This window comes from Bombina bombina, chromosome 6, assembly GCF_027579735.1.
Source record: "Bombina bombina isolate aBomBom1 chromosome 6, aBomBom1.pri, whole genome shotgun sequence".
Classification (NCBI taxonomy): domain Eukaryota; kingdom Metazoa; phylum Chordata; class Amphibia; order Anura; family Bombinatoridae; genus Bombina; species Bombina bombina.
In genome coordinates this window covers 255639433-255652186 of record NC_069504.1, presented here as the reverse complement: position 1 = coordinate 255652186, position 12754 = coordinate 255639433, and the positions used below count along the sequence as shown (strand labels likewise).

General features: G+C 36.5%; 1 protein-coding gene across 1 annotated transcript in view; it reads right to left on the bottom strand.

Moving 5' to 3' along the window:
• Positions 1-12754, bottom strand: part of PTPRR (protein tyrosine phosphatase receptor type R) — a 524127-nt gene that overhangs the window by 443812 nt on the left and 67561 nt on the right. Inside the window, exon 2 of the mRNA XM_053716785.1 lies at positions 5074-5378. Coding sequence (XP_053572760.1) covers positions 5074-5378 — 305 coding nt within the window. The remainder of the gene's footprint in view (positions 1-5073; positions 5379-12754) is intronic.

Here is a 12754-nt window from a genome sequence, read left to right as displayed (position 1 = left end):
CAATTAGAAAATGATAACATTTAAGTATATAAATAATGCATTTGCTTTGGCTATTTAAGATAGAAAATAATCTACACAGCTCACTTGCTAATGTAAACATATAACCCAAGATATTACAATGATTTAGATGCCAAAATAACAATTGGTGTTGCAGCAAGTAGTGATACAATTAAGTGGCCTACCAATGCATTTAAAACAAAATATGTTTCAAGATTCAGATTGGAGTAAATTCCAAAAGCTTAGCTACTTATTACAATATTATTGTTGTTTGTATCTATTTTCAAAGGTTATTTTGCATCTAATCAAAAATAATTATATGGCGAAAACAATGTGGACACCCCTACTAATTATTGAGTTCAGGTGTTTTAGCCACACCCATTAATTACAGGTGCATACAATCCAAAACATAGCCACAAAATCTCCATAGAAAAACATTGGCAGTAGAATGGGCCATACTGAAAAGCTCAGTGACTTTAAACGTGATACTGTCAAAGAATGCAACATTTGCCATAAGGTTATATAAGACATTTCTGCCATACTAGCTATTCCCTGGTTAACTGTGCTTTGATTGTGAAGTGGAAGCATCTAGGAGCTACAACAGCCCAGCCACAAAGTGGTACACCTGGCAAATTCATATAGTGGGGCACCAGAGTTCTGAAAGGTGTAGCACATTAAAAACCACATATCGGTTGCATCACTTACTACAGAGTTCGAAACTGCCTCTGGAAGCAACATGAGCACAAGAAATGTGCTTTGGGAGCCTCATGAAATGGCTTTCCATGGCAGAGCAGACCTCACATCAACATCCCCAAAGCCAAGGGTTGGCTGGAGTACCACTGGAATCTGGACATGTTCTCTGGAGTGATGAATTATGCTTCCTTATCTGGCTGTCTGATGGAAGAATCTAATGGAATGCATAGTGCCTACTGTAATGTTGAGTGGAGGAGGGGCTCTTTTTCAGGGTATTAGACAATTGGGTGCTTCCATTTTTGTGGTAACAGTTTGGGGAAGGTCCTTTCCTGTTCCAGCTTGACTGTGCCCCTTTGTACAAAGCCAGGTTCATGAAGACATGGTTTGGCAAGGTTGGTGTGGAGGAACTCAAGTGGCCTGCACAGAGCCCTGATCTCAACGCCATTGAAAACCTTTGGGATGAATTGGAACAACAATTGTCAGCCAGGCCTCCTTAATCTCAGAAATTCTGTTTTGCCTGAATGGGCACAAATTCCCACAGACACACTCTATAATCCTGTGGTTTCACAGAAGAGTTATAGCTGCAAAATGAAGGCCAAAATATAATATAAAAAGGTATCGTCCAGTTATATTGCCATAATTCTGGCCTTCATTAATAAATCAACCTTCATTTAGAAAACAAGGAGGAAGGCAGAAGGTAAGGGAAAGAGAAAAAAGGGAGGGAGTTTTACCTAACTGTTTCTCTAGGCAAAAGGCTGTGGCTGTACTGAAACCAAACAGAATTAAGAGGAGCTTCTTCTCTATGATTATCTTATTGCTCCCTTGGTTATTATTATTATTATTATTATCAGTTATTGTAGAGCACCAACAGATTCATAGCACTATAAACATAGGCATGATATGTAAGGTAACATTTATAGGGATCAAGTGGGTAGAGGGCCATGCCGAGAGTTGCACTGTTGTAGTCAGATCTTACAATGGTATACACAAAGAGGAACTCCAGCACTCCAGTATTAGAAAAAGGCAATTTTATTAAGCAACGTTTCGGGGTCACGGCCCCTTCCTCATGCTATGATAGCATGAGGAAGGGGCTGTGACCCCGAAACGTTGCTTAATAAAATTGCCTTTTTCTAATACTGGAGTGCTGGAGTTCCTCTTTGTGTATACCATTGACAGATTATTGGGGGGCTGTGGCAGTGCCCCTGGTCTCCTGTGCACCCGGACCTCTGTGCTGTGCTCACTCTTGGACTGTGTAGTCAGATCTTATGGAGGTGATCTATAAACGGCTAGGCTCATAGTCTTACATGCTAAGGGGGTTCAAGAAGGTAACAAAAGAGGAAATTTTAGTGTAGGTTGTATGCATCTCTGAACAGTACAGTCTTTAGGGAGCACTTGAAACTTTCAAAACTAGTGGATGGTCTTGCGGAGCAAGGCAGATAGTTCCACAAGATAGGGGCCAGTCTGGAGAAGTCCTGTAGATGGGAATGTGAGGAGGTAACAAGAGAGGAAGAGGTCATGAGCAGAGCAAAGGGGGTGGGAGGAAGAGTATTTAGAGACAAGGTCTGAGATATAGGGGGAGCAGTTCAGTTGATGCCTTTTATATCAGAGTCAGAATTTTATGTTAAATTCTGGAGGCTAGAGGAAGCCAGTGAAGGGATTAACGATAAGTGCAGCAGATGAAGAGAGACTTGTAAGGAAGACAAACCAGGCATAGGCATTCATTATGAATTGTAATGGAGCTAGACGGCAACTAGGGTGACCATAGAGGATGAAGTTGTATTAGTCAAGGCAGGAAAGAATGAGAGAGTGTATTAAAATCTTAGTTGTGCCTTGTGTAAGGAAATGTTGAATTTTATAGATGTTTTTAAGGTGGAAGAGGCAGGAATTGGCCAAAGACTGAAGGTGAGAAGTGAAAGAAAGATCAAGTCAAGTTAGACCCCAAGACATCGGACATGCATGGTAGCAGTAATGATGGAGTTATCAACAGTTATAGAAAAATGGGAAGTGGAGATGTTGAAAGAAGGGGGAAATAAGCAGCTCAGTTTTGGAAAGATAAAGCTTAAGGTAGTAAGAAGACATCCAGGATGAGCTATCAGATTGACAATTACTGACACGCATTAGCTAGGAAGGAGATAGGTCTGTGCAGAGAGGTAGATTTGGGTGTCATCAGCATAAAAGTGAAATTGAAACCCATGGGACTTTATAAAGGAACCTAATGATGCCAGATAGATTGAGAAGAGAAGGTGACCCATGCCAGAATCTTGTACAAATACGGTGGCAGATTTTTCTGTACATAAACACTGCAGTGGCAGTCTTGAAGACTGCTAACTATGTTTTTGAAGGTAAATCCAAACATTTTCCTTACACTGTGACCTTTTGTGCAGACAGAGCATTGAACCCATTAGGCCTCTCTGTAGAGAAGCCACTGCGGATTGCAGAACCTGGCGGGCAGTGTTCCCTCTAATACCAGATTTTGTGAGCTGCCCAGCAGTAAAACAGTTAATAAGGTAACCATATCTTGCTGTCTGCATTGTGTAGTGATTTCTAACTTCAGAGTGTGGTTCACTAATTAACTGTTTCACTGCTGGGCTGCTCACAAACACTGCCGACAGGCCCCATTAGGTGCAAGTCCATTCTCAATTAAAACCCCTGAGACCCCTGTAGTTATTCCCTTTAGTGGGGTTACTGTTCAAAACCTTAAACATTTTCCAAAGTTACCGGAATAGCAACAGGCAAGCGTTTCTTGATGCACACCGGGGTTACATATCTTAAAAATTGTTATTCATTGGCATTAAACAAGTAACTCCAGTGGGTAATTATGCTTTGATATCAAGAACAAAATTCCAAGGTGGGAATTTACCCTTTAGCTTTCTTCAGATTACACAATTGATTCTCACATTGTGAAAGTAAGGTCAAAGATCTTGACACCTCAGATCAAAAATGTTTACACCTAACCAGTGAGATCTTGCAAAACACATTAAGATATAACTGTAAGGATGAATATAATAAATATAATACAAATGTTAAACCAAATAAGTATTGCTGCTTAAAATACTGATATATAAATGTTGTATTTGATTTAAATCTTGAAGGGGCAGTAAAGTCAAAATTAAACATTCATGATTCAGATAGGACATGCAATTTTAAACAACTTTCCAATTTACTTCTGTTATCAAATTTGCTTCATACTCAAGACACATGCACACTCCTGAGCTCTTATGAGCCTTTATAGTTTTACTCTTCAATAAAAGATACCAAGAGAATGAAGTACTTTTTATAACATAAGTATATTGGAAAGTTGTTTAAAATTGCATGCTCTATCCGAATCATGAAGCTTTCTTTTTTACTTTATTGGTTTAATTTCAAAGGATATTTTACAGGGATATGAAATACAAATTTTTTTACTTTTTTGGTTTAGATGGAACATGCAGTTTTAAACAGCTTTCCAATGTAATCCTATTATCTAATTTGTTTCGTTCTCTTGGTATCCTTTCTCGAAAAGCATACCTAGATATGCTCAGGAGCTGTTGGTTTGTGGCAGCACACATATGCCTCATATTATTGGCTCACCCATGTGCATTTATGTTTTTTCAACAAAGGATACCAAGAGAATGAAGCAAATTAGAAAACAGAAGTAAATTGGAAAGTTCTTTAAAATTGGATTCTCTTTTTGAATCCTGGAAGGAAAAGCTTTGGGTCCCTTTAAAGAGATATCAGGAATAATATTTAATTTGTATTCTATAAAATCAGAGCAGAACTTTGAAAAATTAATAGTATTAATACCCATTAAACTTCTAAAATGTTATCTGCAAATGCTACAATAGTGGAAATTATGGCAGATTTCTTCATTATGATTTTATTCATTGAATTTAGATTTTAGGAATAGTAATAAAATGTAAACAAATTGATAAATGTGTAAAACAGAGAGTGTATTTATGTAACCACCTCCTAATGACAATCTTCCTTGTCAGTCCCAGTTGATGAAACACAGAAGTCTCCCTCTGTAACACACAACATTGTGTGTCTTTATAAGAAATTGAAAATAATAATTATTCTATTTTAACAAGATATTACATTCACAATAACATGTTTTCAATATACTTAATGGAATAAAAATACTATTACTTTTTAATACACTACCAGGTTGTTTCCTCTGAGTACAAACCCTAAAGGGGTAATCTTTTTACCTTTATATTAATACAATACTAATAATTGGAAAATAATTCATGAATGAACTGCACGGACTTGACTTTTATTAACCAGCTATACTTGGACTATAAACCAATGCTGGTATCACAGAGCATTACATCTACTGATAACCTTTACAAGTTAACAATAATATATATATAGCTATTAGTAAGTAAGGTGAAATGTGCCACTTACCACAAGAATCACATTAGCACGAGGAATTGGAAGGTTTTCTACTTCGACGTCTGGGTCATTTGAAGCCAAGAGATTGAGCGGCTGGTCATGTGTAGATCGGGGGAAATCTGATCTCACAAAAGCAGCAGGAATAAATTTAGTTACTTTGAGATGGGAAGGGGAAAAAAAGTGAATATCCGGCATCTTTTCTCTTCCCAGGTCTATGCTCTTCTCAATATCTTGTGCATGACTAAAAGGTAACCGAAGCTTGCCAGTCCTCCTCTGGTGGATTGTTAAGAATTGTGCATGGTCTCCTGAGAAGGACTCTGTTGAAACAGAATAAAATAACTTTAAATACATTCAAAAAGGTTTTGCATAATTTTACATATTACATACATTTTTTATATTTTAAAAAGTACTCATGTTAATGCACATTAATGTCACAAATATTAAGGGCCAGATTATAAGCGACGCATTAACACAATTTTTAAAAAAAAAAAAAATTTTTATTGCACTCAAAGTAGAATTTTAACATGGCTGGGTTAGCGCGTATTACAAGTTAAAAGTTCAGGACTTTGAACATTGTGACTGCATTAACTTATTTTCCCCATAGACTTCAATGAAGTGTGCTGAATAAAAAGAAATCTAACACTTATCGCTAACGCGCTAACCCAACACACATTGGACCAACAATGCTAAACCCAAAATGAGTTACGAATATTTTACATTCCAATGTTGTAGGACAAAATATGTATATATAAAAAAATAATTGCCAAGGTTTTCTTCACTTTGCATAAACATGTTATATGGAATTACATTTTTAGTTTAATGTCCATTTAAATACATAGTTATATGGCAAATATCCCCTTCTATAACTTAAGAATACATTATTCACTCAACTCACTATTTGAGGCTTGTCTTTCTAACTCTGCATAGCATATTTATTTTTTAAAGGGCCTGTTAAGTAAAAATTCAACGTTCATGATTCAGATAGGGCATGCAATTAAAAAAAAAAAATCCAAAATACTTTTATCATCACATTTTCTTATTTTTCTTGGTATTCTTTGTTGAAAGGTAAACCTAGGTAGGGTCATATGCTAATTATGTACTTAAAGGCTGTCTCTTATCTCAGTGCATTTTGACAGTTTTTTAACAGCTAGACAGCACTAGTTCAAGCAAGCTATGAGTACGGCGTATAGCCGAAACGTGTAAGCTGTGTTTACTAAGGGCATGTAAAATTGCTACACATGTAACCGATCTTAAGATTGAATAAATTCACCAAGTTTTAACTGCACCTCCGAATTTTCGTCTTTTTGAGCACTAGTTCATGTGTGCTCACTCCCATGGATTTATTTGTAAGTCAGCACTGATTGGCTAAAATGCAAGTCTGTCAAAAGCACTGAAATAAGGGGGCAGTTTGCATTGGCTTAGATACAAGGTAATCCCAGTGGTAAAAGGGACACTAAACCCAAATATTTTCTTTAATGAATCAGATAGAGCATGCAATTTTAAGCAACTTTCTAATTTACTCCAGTTATGAATTTTTATTCGTTCTCTTGCTACCTTTATTTAAAAAGCAGGAATGTAAAGCTTAAGATCTGTCCCATTTTTGGCTGAGAACCTGGTTTATGCTTGCTTATTGGTTTGCTAAATGTATCCACCAATAAGCAAGCACTATCCATGGTGCTGAACCTAAAATGGGCTGGCATCTAAGCTTTAAATTCCTGCTTTTTAAATAAAGATAGCAAGACAACAAAGAATTTGTGCACACTTTCTGAGACACCAGCTCCTTTTGATCATGTGCAAGACATCACAGTATTTATGATTGGCTGATGGCTGTCACATGATAGAGGGTGGGAGCCCCCAGATCTCCCTCAAGGCGGGAGAGTGCTAGCGACGGCTCTGAGCCGTTGTTAGCACTCAATGGGTTAATATAACAGTGTTGGTTATGCAAAACTGGGGAATGGGTAATAAAGGGATTAACTATCTTTTAAAAAAATAATAATTCTGGAGTAGACTGTCCCTTAAATTTGTATTTTATAATTTTGGAGTTTGGAGGTTGAAAGACATGCTGTAACAATCTATATCATAAACATATTGGGCTAGATTACAAGTGGTGCTCTATCTGTTGCACGCAAGTGATAAGGAATATTTTGGGGCTCTTTGCAGCTGTGTCAGAAGTAGCTCACATATGTATTTATATGTGTATATATGTATTTACAGACATATGTATACACATATAGACATATATATAAGTGCAATGGAGCCCTTTGCAGTTATGTAGATGAAAAATCATGTTTTTGCAATATTCATGTTTAATTAAGTATTTAACTGTGTATGTATTGTGCATATTTAACATTACAATGCTCTTCACATAGGGGAATATGTTCTAAGTATTTTTAAATAAGCATCCATATATATATATATATATATATATATATATATATATATATATATATATAGGCATAGATATATATTTTACCAAAAAAACATATATATATATATATATATATTTAATTAAGAATAAATAAGAACATTGGAATGTGAAATATTCATATTTCATGTTGGGTTAGCACACGGGTTCCCACTCCAGTCTATGGGGGAATATGTTAACACGGTTGTGATAATCAAAGTTCCACTTTTTGCACTCGTCAGGTTAGTGTTCGTGCACAAACTTTTTACTTTCAACTCATAATACAAGCGCAACACGACGCGTGCAAAAAGCCTCCATCTAGCGAAGTTAACGAGTGATCGGGAGCAATCGGGATTGCGATCCACTCATAATCTTGCCTATTGTGATTTAAATCAAGAGTTGCAGTACACATTTCAGACAAACGACCTGGGAAGCATTACTCATTACTCAAAATTGTTCACATTTATTCCTAAATCTTAATCACTTAAGAGAAGTACTTGAGATGCAAGTTTCCTCCCCAGTGAGAGCACATTCATTAGGTTTAAGTAGTAATTGACATTTTGTGTGAGATACATTAAATAATGTTTGATTAAGAGAACACTGATCTTTCCTGGCAAGATGTTGATTAAGTGGGCATCTTTTCATTAATTTATTTTAAATGTGTTCTAAATTTACATTTAACAACAATCAAGATATTCACTTGATATTCAGTTTGTAGGTTAAATAGAAAGTTTACAAAATACAGTAAAAATTATTTTTAAAATATAAAAAAAAGGCATAACAGTTTTATGTTACTTGCAGACAAAAATTGTTATCACTGAATTAAATGTTAGTGGATATATGGGTTCATCACAGGCATGTGGGGTGGGCAGTTAAAACCTACCTTTTACTGGACACAGTTAAACTGCTGGGTACAACTACAGTAGGTTGGTTACTACTCACCATGCTAGTATTTTCCCTCCTATACCTGCAGTTCTCTTTAAAGCCATTTTCTTATTTTAACTCATTACAGAATCCAGCTGGTAAAGCTCTGCATTTTATACTGGGCACCGCAATCTTGTAGAACACGCATTGTTGCGTCCTGTGATAGGAGCAGTGCACTTTAAAAGATCTGCTTTTTGACAGCTGTGCCTTTCACTTCAGTTTATCTCACATAATAGAGAGTAGAAGTGTTACAATGTTGTAGTTGTTTTGCACAGTTTAAAAGCTACAGAACAAATATACAGTGGTAATCAAAATGATTGAACCTCCATTGCAAATCAGGTGTATTGTACAAATTAACAGAATTTCAGCTATTTGCAATGAATAAATCAAACAAAAGCAATTGAAATAGCTCAACACAACGAATGCTTCAAGTGGTTTCCCCAAATTCAACTGGAAATGCAACTTTTAATGAATTCTGCAGCTTGAAAATGATTCAACCCTTCATGGCAAGCATCTTTAGTATTTAATAGAGCACCCTTTTGCTGTTATGACCTGCTACAAACGAGATGCATAGCCAGACACTAGCTTCTGGCAGAGTTCCTGAGGAATCTTAGCCCATTCCTCATGAGCAATGGCCTCCAGTTCAGTAATATTCTTGGGTTTGTGTGCTGCAACCTTCTTCTTCAAATCCCACCAGAGATTTTCTAAGGGGTTCAAGTCAGGTGACTGTGATGGCCACTGTAGAATCTTCCAGGACTTCTTCTGCAAGCCTTGGTGGAATTTGAGGTATGCTTGGGATAATTGTCCTGTTTTTAAGGTTCCATGATGCCCAAGCTTCAGCTTCCTCACAGGCGGCATGACAGTTTCTCATAGGATTTCCTGATACTTTAATAAATACATCTTGCCTTTCACATGCTGCAGGTTTCCAGTGCCAGAGGATGCAAAGCAGCCCCAGGTAATCACAGAGCCACCACCATGCTTAACTGTAGGCAGAGTGTTCTTTTCAGCGTATGCTTCCTTCTTCTTCCTCCAGACATACCGCTGATACATCGGGCCAAAAAGTTCCAGTTTGATTTTATTGCTCCACAAAACCTCCCCAAAATTCTGTGGCTTATGTTTATGATTTTCAGCATATTGGAGCCAACTTTTCTTGTGCTTTTGGGTTAGTAGTGGTGTACATCTTGGAGTTCTGGCATGGAAACCTTCTGTGTTTAGTACGCGCCTTATTGTGCAAACTGAAACCTCAGAGCCTGTTGCCACCAATTCATTCTGCAGGTCTTTTGCAGTCACTCAAGGGTTTTTCTCAACCTGCTTTCTCAGAAATTTGGTTGCAGTCGTTGATAGCTTCCCATTTCTGCCCCGTCCAGGTAGTATAACCATTCTTCCTTTAATTTAAACTTGCGAACTATGCTTCCAACGGTGTCTCTAGGTACATTCAGTGCCTTCACTATCTTTTTGTATCTTGTTCCTTGTTTGTGAAGGGCGATGATCTCTTCTCTTAACTTTTTGGACCATTCATTTGACTTAGCCATAATTCTAACATGCAGTCAAACGTGACACTCAACAAACCCCTAGCCAGTTCAGGTATTTCATGTGTTCTAGCTCAAGCACACCTGGTGCAACTAATAAAGCCCTTGATTAGTTGCATCAGGTGTGCTTGAGACAACACCTGTTTTGCATATTTGTGCTGTTGTAAGGGATTCTATTCAGGGGGTTAAATAATTTTAAACTGCAGAATTCATTAAAAGTTGCATTTTCAATTAAATTTAGTGAAACCACTTGAAGCATTTGTTGAGTTGAGATATTTCAACTGTTTTTGTTTATTGCAAAAAGCTGAAAGTCTGTAAATGTTGACAATAAACCTGATTTGCAATGGGGGTGGAGTCATTTTGATTATAACTGTAAGCTCCAAGATGGCGGTGCCCAGAGTGAAGATGCAGAGATTCACTAACTAATACTTGTAAGGGGTTAAAATAAGAGAACAACTTTGAAAACAGCTGCAGGAAAAGGAGGATACACAATAGCATGGTGAGTAGTAACTATTCTATTGTAGTTGTACTCAGCAGTTTAATGTCCCTTCAAAAAAAATCACATTCTTCCAACTACATTATTATGGATCTCATCTTTTAAATGAGTAACCGTATAAACCTCTAGATATCACCTGGTTAACGTAAAATGTCAAATATTTAACCTACTAGATATTAACTTCAGAATAACAAAATTTGGTAGTCACCAAATCTGTGCAGTTATCTCTGCAATAAATGAACCGATACACACAAGACTGCTTACTTAAAGGGACATAATACTCATTTGCTAAAACACTTGAAACTGATGCAGTATAACTGTAAAAAGCTGACAGGAAAATATCACCTGAGCATCTCTATGTAAAAAAAGAAGATATTTTACCTCACAATCTCCTCAGCTCAGCAGAGTAAGTTCTGTGTAAAAAGTTATACTCAGCTGCTCCCAGCTGCAGGTAAAAAAAAAATGAAGAAATGAAAAGCAGCCAATCAGCATCAGCAGTGCTGAGGTCATGAACTCTTTTACTGTGATCTCATGAGATTTGACTTAACTCTCATGAGATTTCATAGTAAACTTCCTTTAAACTGAATAGGGAAATAACATGAGAGTGCACAAGGCTCATCCCTTCGGCTGTCCCGGGACAGACATACTAATATGCTGCTTAGAAATCGTTTACAACGGGATGTGGCTACTGAGGAACTTTTGAGGTAAAATATCTTTCTTTTTTACATAGAGATGTTCAGGTGATATTTTCTAGTCAGCTTTTTACAGCTATACTGCATCACTTTCAAGTGTTTAAACATTTGGGTATTATGACCCTTTAACAGAGGAGTGTCTCTTCTTTCAAAAGAGACACGTAACACTATAGATAAAACGTAGATGATGCCAAAATGTCAATCATTTAAACCACAAGATATTAAAGGTCCATTATAATCAAACAAAATGTCATGCTCTAATTTATAAGAGCATGTCATTTTAACACTAGCGACCCTGTAACTTTATGTGTTTAACCCCCAAAGGAGTAAAAAATATAGGGGCCGAATTATTAAGCGGCAGGCGGACATGATTCGCTGTTCATGAGCATTAAACTGCTGTTGTGGGACTAGCGCTGCTGATTTGATAAGCAGACGTTTCTACCCTGGACCATTAGGGCTCTGCAGGTCCCAATTGGTACTAATGAATTATAGCATGTATTTTTTTTCAACTTTAACAAGGTTTTGGTAAAGTTATCTCTGCCCAAAAATAAACCCTAACTGAAAATGGGTCTCACATGGGTGAATATACCAAGTTCAGAATGAGAGAAGGAAATGGATCATGAATTTGTTTCTCTCATAATAAACACACCTACATCCACATCCAATTGCTCTTTGTATATTGTACTGTACTACCAATGTACATTGAAATGTCTCCAAGGACTATCCCTCTGTTACCAGTAGAATATTTTCCTTAAGTTTTTCATCCTAAATTCTAAGGGCTCCATTAACGAAGCTGCAGATCCACCGTTAACTATAATTTTATATATATAATTCATGGGTCCATTGTTCTAGTTATTTAGATTATCCCTCTAGGAATTGAAATCTTGCTAAAGAATGTAGGCTTTTCACCATTAACATATATTTTCCTTGAAACCCTCCAACATAAATTAAACTGTGGCATTTCAGCCTTTCACATCCATATCTAATTCAAAATATCTATCACCTTCTCCGTTATGCCAAATATTTATTATTATAATAAAGTATTTAAAGGGCTATTAAATTTATCACAAAGAGCCAGATTAGATTACAAGTAGAGTGCTAATTTCTTTTCTGCTGAAGCGATAACCGCGCTCAAAGTAAAAAATGTATGCGGCCGTATTAGTGCACATATTACAAGTTGAAAGTAAAAAGCTAGCGCGTGAGCAAAAGACCCAGGACTTTGGATATCGTGACCCTGCTAACTCCTCCCAATTTGAAATATATCTGAAAATTTTGCTCCCAGGGAAACTTGAGTTAATACTTTTAGCTAATTTTTTGTGAGCTTTTTTTTACCCCCACCTCCCTCACCTTCTCTGTAGTCATTTGCAGTTTTAAGGTGGATTATCAATTTTACAACAACAATTATTAAAGGAAAAGCATTCTTTGCAATAGCAGTGGGCATATTAGGTAGCTTAGGTGTGATGATTATTATTGTAAACATATAAACATATATTTATATTTAGCTAATAGATATAATAGAATATACTGTATGTCTGTCTGTTTAAATACCTGTTAAATAAATTATTACTATGTAACTAAGCTGAATCATTTCATAAACCTCTTTAAGGGTAGAGAAAAAGGAAGTCTACTTCAGTCTCTTTCCTTAACT